At 40.5% G+C, this 19,374-nt stretch overlaps 2 protein-coding genes across 3 annotated transcripts in view; one reads left to right on the top strand and one right to left on the bottom strand.

Moving 5' to 3' along the window:
- Nucleotides 1-19,374, bottom strand: part of LOC122405072 (RING-box protein 2) — a 47,725-nt gene that overhangs the window by 11,342 nt on the left and 17,009 nt on the right. Inside the window, exon 1 of one of the 2 annotated variants that reach the window (XR_006259740.1) lies at nucleotides 13,061-13,589. The exons of the other annotated variant lie outside the window; for it this stretch is intronic. The gene's annotated coding sequence lies outside the window, so the exon portion shown is untranslated. Of the gene's footprint in view, nucleotides 1-13,060; nucleotides 13,590-19,374 lie in introns of those variants that run through there. 2 annotated transcript variants of the gene reach the window in all.
- The window catches only part of LOC122405069 (facilitated trehalose transporter Tret1-like), a 33,761-nt gene continuing 15,991 nt past the window's right edge, over nucleotides 1,605-19,374 (top strand). The window contains exons 1-2 of the mRNA XM_043409556.1: nucleotides 1,605-3,121; nucleotides 14,824-15,291. Coding sequence (XP_043265491.1) covers nucleotides 3,050-3,121; nucleotides 14,824-15,291 — 540 coding nt within the window. The 5' untranslated portion in view covers nucleotides 1,605-3,049. The remainder of the gene's footprint in view (nucleotides 3,122-14,823; nucleotides 15,292-19,374) is intronic.

Here is a 19,374-nt window from a genome sequence, read left to right as displayed (position 1 = left end):
GCCTCCTGGCGTCGATTAGTTGTCGCGAATAATTTACGAATTCCAACATATTAAAAACTCGTGCCCGACGGTTGATCGAAGAACGAAACTGTGTGGAAGAGCAACCGGGTAGAAGTGCTCGTCGCAGCGCGTACGAAATTTTTTCGTTCGTTCGATCAGAATCTCGACACAGATGAAAATTGAACGCAGCGAGAAAGCGCGGCGCAGAAAGGCGCGTATGTGTGGATAGGTTCAGAAGCAACTAAATACGGTCACGACCAAAGGAGGTCGAACGACTGGAACCTTCCGTGAGAAGCCCAAAGGATACTCTGGCGTCGAAGCCTCACTGTCGACTATAACACTACGGAAAATGACGTCTCTCGATCTTTCGACATCCAGATTTACTTTTCGACCCATCAATCTCTTTCCAACCGTCTATTTCCGAAAAAACATCGCGATCATATTATATCTCCGATCCTTTCGCTGAATTCTACATAGTTTCAGAGACACGATGCAAAAACCGAAAGTATGAACATTTTTCAACTTTTTTTATGTTCTTTTTTTAATTTGAAACAAGTAGAGAACAAAAAGAATATACAGACAAACGAAAACAAACAAATAATTGTAAAGATAAGACTAGCGACGGTTGTTTGTTTCGAGGAAGATTGTTGGATCAATAATCAGGCTTATGGACGGTTAGAATGCGAATAATAGGGGAGAGTTGCCTAATGAGTGTCGGTCATCCAAATCGTGCTCTTTCGATTTCTTTACCATTACTGGATACAAACAAAACTTTGTAGTCAATATAAAAAACAACTGAATAATGAGAAATGGAGAAAAATATTTGAATTTTAATTTTACAGATTTATGTGCTTTATAAAAATGTAACAATGCAGTTTTATCCTACATTATTACGTTTTTATAAATTTATTACGTTTTTGTATTCAAGGTTAAGTTAATAACTCACCTTTTTTAATTCTACAGATTTGTTTTCAATTTATTCTTTTCGCTTAATTATGATTTTCGTAATATATATAAGTTTGGTATAATAAAAATGTACTATTATTATTACAGAATATTTAATATTTCTTTTCTGAAAGATTTAAGAGAAAGTCACTAGGGTTTGGGTTAGAACCTATAAGAGAAACCGACGCTAGTGACTTTCCTTTAAGAGGAAATTTGATTAATGGGAACCGGGACTAAAAATTGCTGTAATAATCAAAGTAACCAATCTAACGACTAGTATACTTATGCACTCTATCCCTACTCTGACTCTCCACCTTATTTGTTGAGTAAGAACCATGTCCTCCACTTGAAACCAAATTTGAAAGGAGATTAGGTGAAAATTTTCTCTATCTTTTCTAAAAAAGATAAGATTAAATGAAATATTATTCTATGCATATTTATGCCAAATTAATAAAATTGTCATAAGTGTTTCAGTTAATATATTCATGAAAATATTGTTTGGTTTAAATAATTACAATCTTCAATGAAAATGGTATTAAAGGGACGCGTCGTGAAATATTACTTACTATCATTTTGATTAATTTTTTAATAACATTTTTAAGTTGACTACAATATTCCTCTGTTGAATAAATTAAAAATATTAAAAAAAATTGTCTTAAGCGTTGCTTTTAACAAAGCTACTGTTTAAAATGTAAATTAATGAGATAGTTTCATCACTTGAAATACCCATTGAAAACTGAAATAATTATTCCAAATAGATGTTCATTTTCATTTTAAATAACATTTGTCTTGCCTGTTGAAGCCTTTTAAATAAAATTTGGTTAAAATGAACGTTACAAAAGCGTTCTGTCTATAAATTTTAGACACAGAAATTAGTATTTTTGGGGGAGGGAGGAAAAGGCTCATTCGAACAAGTTTGAAAATTATCAACTCCGTAAAAAATAGAAATTCCACGAGGCGCAATAACTCTTTCTTATGTATTAATTTGCGCGGGAACTATCTACCCAATCTGTGATAAATTTGTGTGAGAAGCCGCGACGCACATGTACGCAACGCAACGTTGGCGTCGCGGAGCAGGAGGGAAGGGGCGTACGAAGCGATGTAGGTGAGGGGGTGAAGAGGTGCGGGGTCATCAGGTGTGCCCCCACCAGTGGCGCGCGCCCCAGGAGAGGAGGCGGCGCCTACGACCGCACGGGCCTCTATATAAAAGAGACAAACCCCCCGATCTGATTAGCAAAGTTCCAAAACATACGTAAAAGCACATTTCATTCATATTTTGAACGATTAAAGCGCACACGGCGCCACAACGACCGCACGTTACTAACGAAAGTTCAAAAGCCGGCCACGATATATAGCGGTTCGGAAGACGGATCGAAGATCGCGACTGATAAAACGGCGGCAAGAGAAGAAATATCTAATTACAGCTACGCGAAGCGACCCAGCCGTCGTGGAAGCGATTCAAATCGGTCGGGTTACGGTTTGAGGATAGCGAGAAACGACTATTGACGCGCGGGATAGGCACGTATCACAGGAGTAACAGGTGCACGCAGAAACATCGGTGAACGAAAACGAAGCAAGCAGCCGGCGTGGCAGGGCGGCAGGCAACAGGACACGTATACCACAAGCACTGTTCAATTCACAGTAACGATACAGGGTAGCGGTGGTGTCTTTTGATACTGTTGGCAGCGGTAGTGGATCGAGATCCCATACAAAGCACGTTCGACTCGTCCATGCTACCACACAACGTTCACCTTTAAGTCGTTCTCTGTACAAGGGTGGCTTTATACATCGAAATCGGAGCAAAGGGGAGAGTTATCGAGACGTGATAATATAGGCAACTAATAACATCGAAAAATCACTCGATTAGTCTCACGCACGACGAAGCCACGCGAACGAGAGGAAAGCTGGGAAACAATCAACAACGTAGATCACGTGTCACAATAAGAAATCCCCGGGGAAAAAAGGAAAGGGTAGAGAAGACCAGAGGGCGGTATCGACGACTCGGCGACGAACGCTGGAGGACGCAGACTTGTGGCGGTTCACGACGCGACCTGCCGGCGACGAAACGGTTGACACCACGCACGTTTCGGGTGTGCCTTTCGAGATGGCCAATTCCCAGAGAAGGCAGATGATGCAGCCATGGCCCCTGTGCCTAGTGCACATATCGAAAACGAAGGTAAGACGCCACACGATGTGCTATCTTTAACGTAACGCGAATTCAGCCGCTCGCACAATCTGCAAATCGACCGATAGTTCTCCACCGGCTTGATTTCGCCTCCCCTGCCAGCCCGTTCGCGCGGTTACTCCGTTCTCTCTCGACTCGGTCTTATCTTTGTTGCTCCCGTAACCGTTTCCACGATTCCCCACTCTTGGTGCCTTGTCTTTCGCTCCCACCCAAACTTCTGGAAAGTTCCAAGGTACGCGCATACCGTCGTCGCTGTCGCTAGCTGTGCTCGTATCGCGGTTCAGAGCTGCAGCCACCGCCGTCGCGAGCATTTCTCAGAATCTTTCGTTTTCTTCGCTTTTACGCGTGCACACCCGAAAAGACCACGCCGTGATGTCCGTGGATACAATTTGCAGATTTACTCACTAGAATTTCGTACAATATTCCTGTCGTGACGAGTATCAGGGGCATTCTTTTATAATTTCCAGCAGTATTTATGCGTTTCCACGCAACTGCCTTAAACGCTTTGTTTCGTTTCAGTTGTTTAACGTTCTGTTGCTTCTTCGAACGATGGTATTTATATAGTACGTTGGTGGTGTTTGTTCACCTCTTTCGCCTATCTCTGTCTTCGTTTCGCGCCGCGTCCTAGCGGTCTAACTATAGTTATCTCCAACAATTTTCTCCCTCCTTTCTACTTTTCTAACCTCGTGTATTTTGTCACCTTCTATTTTCTCGTCTAGTTCTATCGCCTGCACAACCACGATCCGTCGAAATCTACGCTTTGTTGTAACCTCTCTTTTCGTCCTGCTACGATCCTACTTTCCACTCTGCTACTTTGCCTCTTTGTGCGTTGTTTCGTTGTTACAGAAATTTGTTCCTTCTATATTTAACAGCGGCGTCGCGACTACTGCACGCGTCCGTGTTCAATGGAGGTTAACGGGAACGATATATCGCACGGTGCGCGCGATTTCTCGATGGCCGTAGTACGAACGATATAGCCCGTTGCTCGAAAATCGATAGCTCGTTTATCTCGTAGGATTTGCGTTCCATTTTTCGCGCGCAGTATTCTCTTTTCCGAGTGCGGTACATTTTCAACGTCCCTGTACCTTATCGCATATCAGAGTTACCCAGTAATTCATTGCTTCTTTTTAATCGATTTATAATGACAATCAAGTAATCATCATTCGGATTAATCAGTAATCATAAACTTCATTTGTGATCGGTAATTACGATTTGTAATCATTTAGTAATTTGTGATCATTCGATAAACGATTTTAGATTTTATTAAAATCAGTAATTATATGTAGTCAAGACCTGGACACTTTCGAGACATTGTTTTAAATAATATATTGTCTTATTTCATAATTACTTTATTCTTTAAATACAATTATATTATTTGGTAAAATAATTTTTAGAGTAACGAGTCTTTGAAATAATGACACATTGTTAGAAATAATAGATCTGTGTAAAATGTGTGACGTTTTGTAATTTATTAAGAGATGTAATTGCAAGTCTTTTTGCGTTACTATAATATACGTAATATGGTTTGAAGAAAGCAAGAAATTAGCGTAATAAAATTATTCATTTGTATTTTTATATCTGTCGTATGCGCAACTTCAAACTGACGATGTACATGTATGGATAATTAATATACAGGGTGTCCAACAGGTTTTTATACAAACACTACAAAACATCTTCTATGTTAAAGAAATATGACGAAAATGTATGCTTCGTTCGAAACTTGTTAATTGTAGTTGTAAATTTGTATCAAAAGCTTCGCCGGATGAAGGTTTATCAAAATAAATGTAATATAAATAATATATTATACAGAATTTATTCTTGTCAGACGAAATGTTCGAAGTGAGAATTGTACTAAAAACATATTATATATGTATATGTACTTTTATATCATTTTCATAATCCATTACTTTTCGTTTAATAAACGTTCGTTCAATAAATATATATTTTCTAAAAAAATGTTGAGTATCATTATTAACGTCCCATTATTATTATTTCGTGATTAATGATTAATGAGTTAATCAGACTTGATGATTACGTTCATTCTGATCATTTGGTGTTCATCGTTGATCATTGTTAGAGATTACTCGGTAGTAATCGTAATCGTTAATCATTAATCAAACTACATTTTACGCAACTTTGGCTCACTACGCTCCCGACCCGTCCAGAAATATCGTTCGCCAACGTGAAACTGTGCTCTCGCGCATGTTGCCCCAGTAACCGGCCGATTCGAACGAACGTATTCGCGTACTGCGGCCTATTTACTGTTGGATATTGGATCTTCTTCCTTATTTATGTTATCCTCAAAGTTTATTTAACCGTCGACGAATCGTTCTGTCGCGTCAAACGATACCTGCACGTTCCCGGGGCGAACGATCGGTTATTCGTGGCTGCTATCGCCAAAGCACGGATTTCGAAAGACGCGAGGAACATGTATAATGTCGAAGTTTGGATTGTCTTTTAGGATTTGTCGTTCACCAGAATCGTCAGCTGGCGTGTACCGAGTCGAAACTGTCTGTGGCATAAATTTTGTAATGCAAGAAAAAGAATTTCAATAAATGGTACTTTATAAGCGTCATCATCAGTTTCTAAGTATTGTTTTCGGACCTGCTTCGATACCATTCACTTACTCGAACGTTCGATATATCGATGATCCCGCGGGAGCTCGTCGTTTGCGATAACTCTTCTATCGATATAACTTTTTGCTTTCGGTGTTTCATTTATGTCTTTTATTTCACGCGTGATTTGCAATAATTTCATAAATTACGTACGAAAAATCGATCGTCGACGTTGCAGAACAGAAGTTACGAAGAAAGTCCCTCGCGTTGGCGTTCTGAAACAAATTTTCTTAGGGGGACACTATCGTGATCGCCCATACGGTCTTCTCCGTTTCTTATTTCTTATTTTTGTTCATCTGCGCCCGACATTTATCGCGACAGTTATTAACTCGATGCGCCGGGAATGCTTTCTTCGTTCTATTTAGTTCTCGGATAACGCGTATCGAATAATAAAGCGCGAAGGACGAAGAGCACGGAATCGACTCGATGTACACGCGCGATCGACAAGACGGGGAAGGAAACGATCTTTCGGGAATACACGTTGAAAAAATGTAAAGCAAGGTTGCATGAACTTTCGCGGGACGAGATTGCGCGACGTTTCTCGGAGGGGTACCGACGGTCATGTTCGGTTTTCGGGACCGAGGCTCCCCCGTGTCCGATCGTCGTCCTCGGTGGCGGCGCACTGCCGCGAATAGACGAGAAACAAGGGAGAAATGGGGGAGAGAATAGGTAAGACCTCCGCACGCCATGCACACGGGGCTTAAATAGTGCTGATAACGTCGAAATGGAGTCGTATATCGTGGACAATGACAGCTTAGATACCCAAGATTATGAACTATCGTCTAGCACTCCCCCGCTATATCGCTTTTCGTAGCATAATATATTTCGGCCAGCAAGATGTGGGCACTGCAGTCGACTTATCTCTACGTTAATTGTCACGGACGCAGCTCTAAAATGCTTCCGCAGCCACGAGTGTCTACGCCGCTGGTACGTCATTATTCCTCTAAATGTGATTGGAATTCATTTTTTCTTTGCTCGACCCACCGACGCGACAAACAGAGAGACTAATCGATCGGTTGGTTGTGTCAGGGTGATCCGAAATATTTCGTTCGCTCGAGGTTTCGGGCCAACCGGAGGGTCCTCTTCGGGAGACAGAACGTTTACATAATCGCTGAACATACAAGAAGTGTACATAAGTAAACGATCGTGCGATAAATTATAAAGTGGTTAAACGCTGTGTACGTAGAAGGAGGATAATAGCAGTAAAAGTAAGGGAACAGGGGGTACCAACTTAAACGAGAGGTTTCAAGATGTGTAATTAACGTATTCGCTGTTCAATACTGTGCCGCTGTGACCCCTATACGGGTCATGGACTGTGAACGTGCTAGCACAATACGAGATTATTTGAAAATATACGCGTTCTGTTATTTGTACATGACTAACGATTCGACCAGTTAAACAAAGGAATTACTGCACATGACAGAAGCATTGGTACAGAATGAAACTATTTCTTGATCAATCTTGATCTCTGTTTTGATCAAAATTCCGTTCGAATACGCGCGCGTTGAGCAAATATTTGCAAGGATTTTCCTTGCTTATGCGTTAAGTTCGTAGTTGCTGATCGACAACTACGTCGGGACGTGCTAACATAAATGAACGGCGCAACATGGAAACGAGAACCGAAAGCACGTTAATTAACATCACAAGACTTTTCACGTTGATTGGTACATATTCACGTTTCCATTCGCGTTAAACATTTTGCAATTTATTTTACGATCGTTTACTTGTGTGTTTGTTATATTTTTAGTAATCATGTAAATTTTTTATCTTCTGCAACGACCAACTAATTAATTAGTTCGTTATTAATCCGAGTCTAGCACAACTTGGTTATAGTTTCTCCTATTGTTTATGGAGCGCGAGCGTCAAAGAGTATGCTGCGACGAGGAAATCCGACCGACCGATGGATAGTTGGGATCGATCGAGATCGCGAGATCAACGGAGCAGCAAAGAATTGCACGATCGTGGAAACATTTCAGCCGGATTTCCTTCGCGCGACAGTCGCTCTCTCTCCCTCTGTATGTCTCTTTCAGATCGATGGTGTTCGCTACTCGATGTCCTTGGTCATTGCTTTCTTTCATTCCTACCCTTGATTGTTGCTTACTTTTCATTTCTTAAATGCATATGTATACGCATCGTACAAGGTGTGGCATTTAAGGCCGGTCATCTGGATAATTCGTTTATGTTTAAAGGTAGCAAACAAATACTTTACAAAGAATGAGTTCATTCAGGGGGCATAGCATGGTGTTGCCTTTCTTTGCTTTCAGGTGGAAGAGTCAAAGACACTTCAAGGTCATTAATTTTATTATTTACCTTCCAATAGAGGTTAATAAAACTAATACAATGATTTGAAGACCACGATTACCAAATCAAACAACTGCTGTCTCCAAACGTTCCTTTCTATCTCTAAAAATGAACAAATTATCCAAGTGGCTTATCTCATACGCTCCAATTCTTTATGCAGCGATGTTCGTTCGAATAAACTCGGATAAAAATGTTATTTCGGACAAACGAAAGATTTTATAAGGTAAACGTGCCGCTAATAAGTTCTAGTAAATAGCAATAATTCAACAAGTCGTGATACAGCTTTGATACGGCCGGGATGTGTACTAAGAAAGTGGCTTTACGAAAGAGGCATTAAAGTATCCATCAGGCCCGCGTTTCTCCGAATTGTCATCGACAGTGTATGCGTATCGTTTTCTAGACAAAACGCCGATGAAAGACAATATGAAAGTCACACCGCCTTTATCAATGTTATAAAAGCAGCTTGGATCAATATTTCAGAAGCATATTTACATTCCTTGTATGACTCGCCTTCCTGTCGGAATTTTTAAATAAATGAAAAAGACAAACACGCCGGGTATTAATGCGCAAAGAATTCAATTTGCAAGACTATTTTTAGTCACTTTTTACAAACGAGGCTATTCATGAGACGCGCGTTTTAACCGACTTGAATTATGTTTTGTTTTGGCACCTGGGAATTGTATACCATGTTGATGACCTTATCCATTCCAACGGCCTTGAAGTGTGTCAAGGGGAAAGGTCACGTTGTTTTCTGGAGCAAAAAATCTCGAAAAAGATGAGGGTGAGATAATTATTTTATCTTGAGAACACCCGTTGACCTTTCCCCTTTAACTCGTTTTAAGGTTGTTGAAATTGGTCGTCGTTACGATACATAATTACCTATTCTTAGTTTTTGCCTTGGTGCGCGTAATTCGGTAAAAATGCAAGTCGAGGTTATTCCAACGAACAGTGCTGTATAAGCGTTTCCAGACCTTCCTTATAGAATCATAATTTTCTATAGAGTCGAACGGCCTTTTGTTTAAATGTCACCGAAGCAGGTTCTATGAAAAGAGCATGCATTTAGTCGAGGTTCGTTATCTTCGACGGTCGTTCCTATCGGCAGCACGAGAAACAAACGGAACGACACGTTGCAGAACGGCGAAATAAAAACCGTTAACGACGTTCACTGCCACGGTAAATTCACGCCCGAGTTAATCGACTAGATTTGGAATATCAACTTCAGCAGAAATATTGGACAACTTAATCAAGTTGATGATTAACAATCTAAATATAAGCGGTTCTACATTTTGCACCCATTTGTCAACAAATAATGATAAGACTTCGTCTGAACTACATTCAATGTGCAACTTCTTGGATTGTTATTGCATTATTATTTTGACTTACTATATGATTCATGTATACAGAGTGTTCGGGCAACCCTGGGAAAAATTTTAATGGGGGATTCTAGAGACTAAAATAGGTCGAAAATCAAGAATACTAATTTGTTGATGGAGGCTTCGTTAAAAAGTTATTAACGTTTTAAGTTCCGCCTGTGCTGAATTTTTTTCTAGAAAGTGGGTAGGATTTCGGGGGTAGGTCTATTGACCAAAAATTATTGTAATTGACCCCCGCAACCGAAAATAATTTTTCCAAAACGATTTGAAAGCTTTTTTTTTCGTCGAAAAATTCCACATGTACTCGAATTTATTTCTCGAAAGTGGTTAGGATTTCGGGGGTATGTCTATTGACAAAAAATGATTGTAATTGACTCCCGCAACTGAAAATAATTTTTCCAAAACGATTTGAAATTTTTTTTCCGTCGAAAAATTCCACATCTACTCGAATTTTTTTCTCGAAAGTGGTTAGGAATTCGAGGTTAGGTCTATTGACCAAAAATTATTGTAATTGATCTCCGCAACCGAAAATAATTTTTCCAAAACGATTTCAAAGTTTTTTTTTTCGTCGAAAAATTCCACATCTACTCGAATTTTTTTCTCGAAAGTGGTTAGGATTTCGGGGATATGTCTATTCACAAAAAGTGCTTGTAATTGACCCCTGTAACTAAATATAATTTTTTTAGTATGATTTGAAATTTTTTAATTTCGTCTAAATATTTCAGTATCTACTCGAATTTTTTTCTCGAAAGTGGATAGGACTTCGGGGGTATGTGTATTCACCAAAAATGACTGTAATTAACCCCCGCAATCGAAAATAATTTTTCCAGAACGATTTGAAATTGTTGAATTTAATTGTTAATAACTCTTTAACGAAGCCTCCATCAACAAATTGGAATTCTTGATTTTCGTCTTATTTTGGCCTCTAGAATCCTCCATTAAAATCTTTCCCAGGGGTGGCCGAACACCCTGTACATATATCTAATCTCTTCAAAATAATCGAAAAACGTTCGTTCTTTATTAGGACCCATAGTAACCAACAAACGTAAAATACTTTTAATAGATAACTTTCTTTGTTGGTTTATGGATCAGGTTGCAATACAAAAATATAAATTTGTCCATCTATTTTATCATTAAATTTCTTGAATCTTCAAGGTATTTTATACGTTTCAGGAAAGAGGAACACGTTTCGACAGAACAAGTGTTATTGCAAATTTAGCAAACAATTTGAATAGGTGACGTACGTGGCAGTAAACGTGTTAAAATCTTGTCAATAAATCATGTTTACCATTTTCATAATTATCATTTCATTAATCCTGTTACATGTCGACAGAAATTATGTATGCACTGATATTGTTCGAATAAGCATGACGCGACCCCCGTGGACTTTACGTACAGTTCGAATTCGACTAAAATGGCGGTCGTATTGTTGCTCGACTACATTGATGCAAAGGTTCGTTAAGGTTCCTTTCCGTTTCCCCTTGTCCCGGTGACGCAGATTCACGCGCGAATCTCGTGGCGCGGAGAGAAACAGAAAGAACAGGCGTCGATGTATTGCAAAGTGGTGCATACTGGTTAGATGCAGCTGCTTCAATTTTGCGACGCGTTCGCGTCCGGACTCTGTATCGAGATTTACGCAGCACGCGAACTTCCATTTTTAGGGTATTTACGTTTCACATTGTTTACGACAGATCAGGGTCAAAAGATCGGTCGAATAGCTGATGACTACCATTGTGTAACATTTCGCTAGAGAAATCCGACGCCACTCTCCGTTCCGTTCCGTTTTGGATCGTTCGTTCGGAGAAATTTCTAAAATCGACTCGCTCTAAAGTTCACGATGTTAGGTTAGGATCTGCGCAAATCTTAGTAGCCAAAAAATGTCTGCTACGTCGACTGGAAAAGCGCATCGCAATAAACTTTTTCCCCCAGAAACGAGCAAAATTCTTGTCGAAATAAAGAATAGAAGTTTATCTGGATAACTATTCGATCGAATAAATCGCTATACTCAATCTCTTTTCATCTGTACTATTGATATTACTCGAATAAAATTCTGCACAGCTTTGTTTTCTGCTTACCTGTACCGCGTTACTGTTCGCTATTGCAACGTTTGCCCGTACCCCACTTAACCTCTATCAAATGTCCAGACGGAGGAATGGAGTCGAAAAGACGAACGGGAATAGCATCGTGCCTGTTGCATTCGCGCGACGATAGAACCAACGAAACATTTTACCTTCGAACACACACGGCGCGCATGCTACGGTTGTTTGCCTCGTGCATGCGAGAAAAATCAATTCATTTTCCACGTTTCTCGGTAGATACGAATGACGCAACTTCTCGCTGCACTTTCGAGACATTCGAAACACGACGCTCGAAGATCGATTTCCACGCAGCCGAATTTCGAGCAAACGGTTCACATTCTGTTTACACGGAATCGCCGCGCCTTTCTCTATCGTGTTTACCGTCTTTGTTTCGCCTACTTCGATGCGATTAACCTGCCGTGACTCCTTCTCTACTCCACTGATTCGACGGCGGAAAAATAACAGAAGCGATTTGTTCCCGTTCAAGGGGAAAGGTTGCTGTGCTTTTTCTCCGAAGGAACGAAAATAGAACCGACGACTAAATAAAACTACGCGCCGACGGAAAGTTAAAAATACATATCGCGCGAGCCTACGCGCTAGCTGGAAATGAATCGGCGAAACTAACCTTTGAGAGAACACGAGCGAAGCCTTACGTAATGTTTTGTCGAAGCGTGTGGCGGCCTAAAAATTTGCCATCGAACATTTCGAGACGCTACGGGGACTCCGACGTTTCCCGTTCGCGTGTTTGATGTCTTTCGAAACATATCGTAACGCCACGTGATCGCGATATAAATATCACCGAACAAATTGACAAACAGAAGTTCTGCGTCGGTGTGTACGTAGGATTCGAAGCATCACAGATACCGGTGTACTATACGATGCGATCAGAGAAAGATAATAAGAAAAAAAGAAAAATAACCTCCAACATGATTCTCCGACGGTCGACGGAGGCGGGCAGGGAGTTCCTGTTTGCTTTGTAACTGGTCGTCGGTAGGAGCGCGTGTTTGGAGAGCCCTGCGGCTCCGTGGTTCGTCGAACGACCTGCGATCTTTGCGAAGCGCGGCGGAACGTCGATGCCGCGCGATTAGGGACGTGTTCCGAGTTGAAACTCGAACGATAAAATTGCGTGCCGTGCGAACGACACTCGCTCGACACGAACTCCAGTGGCTCCCTTCACTTTCGTCCCGCGCGGCAGTTTTTTAGTACAGAATGCGTGTACTAGATAGCGCCACAGTAAAAGTCGACCATTCAGATCGATACATCGATACGCGTGAAATTGTCGGGTAGTTCGAAAAATTCGTAACGAAACATGGATGATATTCATATAAAATATTTTATTCTATATTAAAATTCTATACAACATTACTGTTACTAGAAATGCTATAAAATAAGAGGTATTCTATCGAATGTAGTTTTTACACTACAATTTGCGCTACGAGTCAACGTGTTAAAGATCAAACGCTTATTGTTTGATCGTCGAGACTATTAAAAGCATTAATTTTTCAGATCGATATATGAGGTCATGTCGTGATTAATAAAGTAAAAATAAAAATTGAAACGTACGTGACATGCGCGAATGTATTGCGCGGCGCGTCGATGTAGTCCATTATTCTTCGACGGTCGAAACTCGCGGGCAAGCACTTGGCGCGTGCAAACGAATACGTTCGATGTTTTCACAGCAATGAGAACGAATAACGCATGTTACGCGGCCGACGGGGCATCGATATATCGAGGACAATCGGGCATCAAGGAGAAGGCTTTATCGTACTGTCCAAAGTAGAGACGATAGCGCGCGTAAACAACGGAATAGACGAAATCGTGATGTCAGCACCAACATGCGAGACGGTTTCTGGCGATCCCATATTGGCGAGAAATACCGGGAACGACGTTTCACGTATCGATAAGAAGACTGTCACCCGACGGAAGAAAAAATGGCGCGAAATCGCGACACCGATGACTGACGTGAAAGCAGAATCTGAACGTTGTAAACAGAAAATATCGAATAAATTTGAATAGGCGAATCCGGAAGCAATCTACGCAAGCATAGAAACAATCGCGATTATTTATTAATTCATTCGAGTAAACGAATAAATTAATTCATTCGAATAAACACACCACATATATCGCGAATTCATCGACTTCGGATCGTAATTGGGGAATGTCTCTGCAGAGAATCGCAGTTTTAATTAAGTATAACGGTTTGGAGTCCTGCGAGGTGATTCTGGAAACTGAGGACTATAGCTCTTTTCTAAACGAAAACACACGAATCTGATTGGAATAACACCGCGTATCTGTTGAAGCTTGATTAATATTTTTGAAAAGAATTATGTCAACAAAAGACAGTCCCTCGAGATCGAACTTTGTCCTGGTGTCAATTCGTTGTATCTTCGGTTGCAATGGCGATACAGCTTGTCCCAGTTTCTGAAATCACCCCGCGAGCCAAAGGAGCCCCATGGATCAGGATGCTGCAGTCGAACGTTTCCGAAGAATTTCCGGAGTCGACAGTCGATTGGTGGTCGGGTTGTCGAGCCCCGGAAGCCAAGGAATTAGTATTTAAGATTATTCGAACGCGATGTGGGAACGATTATTTGCAAATCTATAACGCCTGACGTGTAACGACGTTTGCTTTTCAATCTACTAACGGAAATCGATAGAAGGTCATTAACGTTGCAGCTGGTGTACGTTGCGCGCGTGATCGGGCATGATTCTCGTGCGTGATAGTCGAAAAATTCGGGTGAATGGAACGAGCAAGGCCCTGTGTACGCGTAAGATGCGCCGCGGAGCCACGAGCACAACATTCGCAATAGTGAAAAAAAAAAGCCGCTGTTTGGTCATAGAGTTCAGCTTGGGGTTATCGGTGACCAGGGGTAAAAGTCATCTCATCGTCTGCCAAGAATCACGCTCTTCTCGTCCGTCGCTTTTCGTCATTGGTTGGTTACGATAATCACCGCGTCCTTCCTTCTCGTGCTTTTGTTCGGCGTTGTTTCACTCGGAACGATCCACGATAAACGAAACTAGTATAAATACTCCCAACTTTAAAGTTTGCATCCCCTGTCAAAGTGGATCGCGTCGCGACGGTTGCTGGGCGTCTCAAATCGTCTTTCCAGCTCTGACAAGCGCGGTTTTTTCGCGCCAGGGTAACATCTACTGAATTTACACGTAAGTTTTGCCATCGGGGATGTATGCAAGTTCGTAACGAAACCGGGGATAAACGGGGTTCAGTGTCATTCAGTTACGACTATCTTCCACGGTTCTAACCAGTTCGTCTTTCGTGGTCGAGGATGAATTTGTGGTGTTTGTTCACGAGAGATCCGTCTTGTTTTCAGGAGCGGAGCATTTTGCCGAAATACTACACGAAGGTGCCCACGGTGACGAGATCGACACCGTCCAGCTCGGGTATCAACCTGGACTGTGCCTCCAACACGACCCTTCTGACGAACGCGAGCCCGTTCAACAGCCAAACCGCCCTCATCGCGGAGAAGAGGGCCTTTCCAGGCAGCGTAGGCGCCGCTCCAGCCAGTCATTATTATGAACAAAACTTGAGGAACAATCACCAGAAGGCCCTGAACGGGTCACGCATTTACGATCCCCTGGAGAAGGATCTCGACCACGACTACAAACAAATAGATCCACTGTTGGCCGGAGATCAGCCTCCCTATTCGGTCACCACGAAATCAAACATGAGTTCCCAGGACAGCAAGCCGTTGAAGGCCTCGTCCGGCGGCGATCGACATAAATCCTCGTACGAGTTCCAGAGGGAGCCCAAACCGTCGCTTATGCGGTTCGCCACCCAGGTAAATCCATCATTTCGTTTACTTTTTAACAGACTCGAGCTGGTCTCATCTCATTGTCAGCTTCGAAACGCTTCCAAGTTTTTAAGATGAAGATTCGAATCGTTTCGATAGCAGTTGTGTAATAAAATAGGTTGAAATATGTAAAAGTGCAATGAGCGACAGAGAAAGAGATTTGTCTATTAGAAGTGCTTAAAATTCTATCGGGGTTGGGTCCCCCAAAAGGTGAATTAGTCAAATCTTTTACCACGTTGAAAATTCATGAAATTGGTAAATTCATCCTTTCGTTTACTTTTTAACAGACTCGAGCTGATCGAATCTCAGCTTCGAAACGCTTCCAAGTTTTTGAGATGAAGATTCGAATCGTTTCGATAGCAGTTGTGTAATAAAATAGTTTGAAATATGTAAAAGTGCAATGAGCGAAAGAGAAAGAGATTTGTCTATTAGAAGTGCTTAAAATCATATTGGGGTTGGATCCCCAAAAAGGTGAATTAGTCAAATCTTTCACCTCGTTAAAAATTCATGAAATTGTAATTACAAATTATTGGCAGAGTCTTTGCAGAGTCTTGGGCGTGCTTAGGGGTGGCTATAAGATACCTTGAATTTTTTTCGGAAACTTTGAAAATAAGAAAAAATAATTCTAACGATAAGATCAAAAATAGTCGAAAAGGGAATGGTAATACGACGAAATTTTACTTTCTATTCTGCTAACTACTAAATTTGGTTAAAAGTGTCGAGAATTGAACACGAATTTTTACGACGGTAATGTTATTAGTGAGAAGAAATCTTGTCTAACAGTGAAATATTTTCCAAAAATGTTGATGAATCTGAATTCCCATTCGAAGAAAATCTTCCCATTTGTCGTGACTAACAAGAAGCAGATCAACGAGTGAATAAGCGTGTCCGGACGATTAGGCTATCGCCTCGAACTATAGCCTAATGAATGTTTAAAATAAATAAGATTATGGAGGAATGACAAAGAACGACCTCAAACTGATTCTAAGAATTTTGTTCAACTGTGTACTTCTCCTTCAAACACTTAAATTGAACGAACCGTAACACTTTATGAATTTTTGAATATTACTGTTTTCTCATACTAAAATTGTGGTTAGTAGTCACAGATCGTACGAAGGCTGACTGCAACGTCTGACCCAATGTGACACCAAATTTCTTCCAAACTGATTTCTCTGCTTCTTACTATATCGTCATAGATTATTGTTTATTTTTAATATTCGATTTCCAATCAAATTCTTGATGTAAATTAATTGTGTTCTCAAAAAGCCCCAGGAAAAGAATTAAAATACATAATCTTGAATCGATCCATACAAATCTATATTTTTAAAATGTAACACAAGATTGATTTCACGACTCTTTAATCGTCAAATCGAAGAATCGCACTAAGCATGCCTGGACTCTGGATTTTATGCATTTCTGACGTATTCTGATATATAAAACGCGTACAAAACATACATAGATAAATATATCACAAGTTAATACAATAATATCAATTTTTTGTTTTACGTTAACAAATATTCTACGTTTATGCATACGTTTTTCATATTCGTGTAAATCGTACATAAAATTAGCAGCTTGATGATTACTAGTGACCATGGTAGTATCATTGCATTGATATTATTGGTACTAGATGGTATTGTTCTGTATTAAAACGTATCTATACGTGTCTATTATGTGCGACACGTACAACTTAACAAGTTTAATAAGTCCTCAGACAGTGGCTTGAGTATGGATACGCGAATGACAGGGATGACATTAGGTGATTAGACTATAATCTAACTAACGAGTGTCATCTATTAATTACCCGATCAAATAAGGACATGCAAGGGGATCTAGGGATCTTATTCAGTTTGTAGCTAATCCAATTCTAATCTTCAATTACTTTTACCCTATTTACTCATTTGCACTGCCTGAAATTCTGAAATGTTCGCGATTCGAAATAACATAAAAGTTGAGAGGGATAGAAATGTTTGCCAAAATAAGACGAAAATCAAGAATATCAATTTCTTGATTGAGGCTTCGTTAAAAAGTTATTAAAAAATTAAATTAAAAATTTCAAATCATTTTGAAAAAATTATTTTTGGTTACGGGGGCCAATTACAATAATTTTTGGTGAATAGACATACCTCCAAAATCCTAAGCACTTTCGAGAAAAAAATTCAGTAATTGGACAAATTCGACAAAAACTAAAAAATTTTAAATCGTTCTGGAAAAATTATTTTTAGCTCCGGGGGTCGATTACAATCATTTTTGGTGAATAGACATACCCCCGAAATCTTAAGCACTTTCCAAAAAAAAATTCAGTAAGTGGACAAATTCAACAAAAATTGAAAAATTTTTAATCGTTCTGGAAAAATTATTTTTAGCTCCGGGGGTCAATTATAATAATTTTTGGTGAATAGACATGCCTTCGAAATCTTACCCAATTTCGAGAAAAAAATTCAGTAAGTGGACAAATTCAACAAAAATTGAAAAATTTTTAATCGTTCTGGAAAAATTATTTTTAGCTCCGGGGGTCAATTATAATAATTTTTGGTGAATAGACATACCTTCGAAATCTTACCCAATTTCGAGAAAAAAATTCAGTAAGTGGACAAATGCGACAAAAATTAAAAAATTTTATATCGTTCTGGAAAAATTATTTTTAGCTCCGGGGGTCAATTATAATAATTTTTGGTGAATAGACATACCTTCGAAATTTTACCCAATTTCGAGAAAAAAATTAGAGTAGGTGGACAAATTGCCGTTCTACAGACGCAACTTTGAACGTTAATAACTTTTTAACGAAGCCTCAATCAAGAAACTGTTATTCTTGATTTTCGTCTTATTTTGTCCACTAGAATCTCCCATTAAAATTTTTAATATCAACGTACATTTAAAAGTACTTCTTTATGATATTTAACGGGGCATCGTTGCACACTAATTTGAAGGTAGATCGTGCACAGGTGATCTTCTGATAAGTACACACGCTAAATCGAACACTTGAACAATGAAATGTTCAACTTACGAAACACATCTCAATTTTAAGAATTGTTACTGTACCGATATAAAAATCATATCCAATCCCTGGTTTAGAGCTGGACGTGTGCTCTAGCACCGATTGCGAGATCGCGTGGAATACTTTCGAGTGGAAGAAAAATTGTTTTCGCGATAGAAATACCTGTCCCGGTGCCGGTTGGTACGTTTCTCGGGAGTAGAAAGACGCGACAAACGCGCCGGTAAACGGCACGAGTTATTTGTACATTTCTTTTCGCGCGTGCCGCGCGTACTTTCGTCCGTTCGCGTTTCCCCCCTGCTGGAGAAGAAACGACGGAGGCCTCGGACGGTTCTACTCGCGGAAAAGTTTCAAGGATATGTACCACGACGAAACATCCTTGATCCATTTTTCGATTCGCCTCGGCTCGTAGATTTCGAGCTCGACGGTCTCGCGCGGAACAATGTCGGGCGACGTTTTCTCGGCCATCGAGGGAAATTCCCGACGGGGATTCGCCGCGCGCGCACCTCGGCACTGAATGATAAAATGAGAATTTTATCGTTTTACTGTTTCTAAAATTGTAATCGAGGTTTGATCTAGTCGACGATAAAAATTTAAATTCGTTAGTTTTGCAATGTTATAATAAGAAAAGTAGGTGAGAATAGCGCGGTGAAATTTCGAAAGAAATGTGTGGAGGAATGGCGGAAACCTGTTCTACAGGCGTTCACTTGTCGTTTCGAGTCGAAGTTATATTTTTTCTCGCGCGTCACGTTCGAAGATTCTCTTATCTCACGAACTGGACAAGGTTGCCGTGGTACGCGTGGGAAATGTCTAAGGCCGCGGTTCGCGATTTGAATAATACGCGTACGCGGATCGCCGCGAGGAATTCTTTCGTCGAAAGTATGGCGGCGTTCCTCGCGGTCCCGTCGAGTCTCCCCTAAGCGAGCCGATTCGGATCGAGAGTGTCGCGCGCTCGCCTCCCCCGCCCCCTTCGATCGCGGCTAAACTCGAGAGGATCGTGATCTTCGCGTTTACGACATCCACGTTGCGTATAGTTGCACTTATTATTGCGCAAATAGACGTACGCGAATAAACAT

This window comes from Colletes gigas, unplaced genomic scaffold, assembly GCF_013123115.1.
Source record: "Colletes gigas isolate AHSC1104 unplaced genomic scaffold, ASM1312311v1 Colletes_gigas_Sc00004, whole genome shotgun sequence".
NCBI classification, from domain to species: Eukaryota; Metazoa; Arthropoda; class Insecta; order Hymenoptera; family Colletidae; genus Colletes; species Colletes gigas.
The sequence above is the reverse complement of the archived record's forward strand: the minus strand, read 5'-3'. Positions and strand labels throughout refer to the sequence as shown.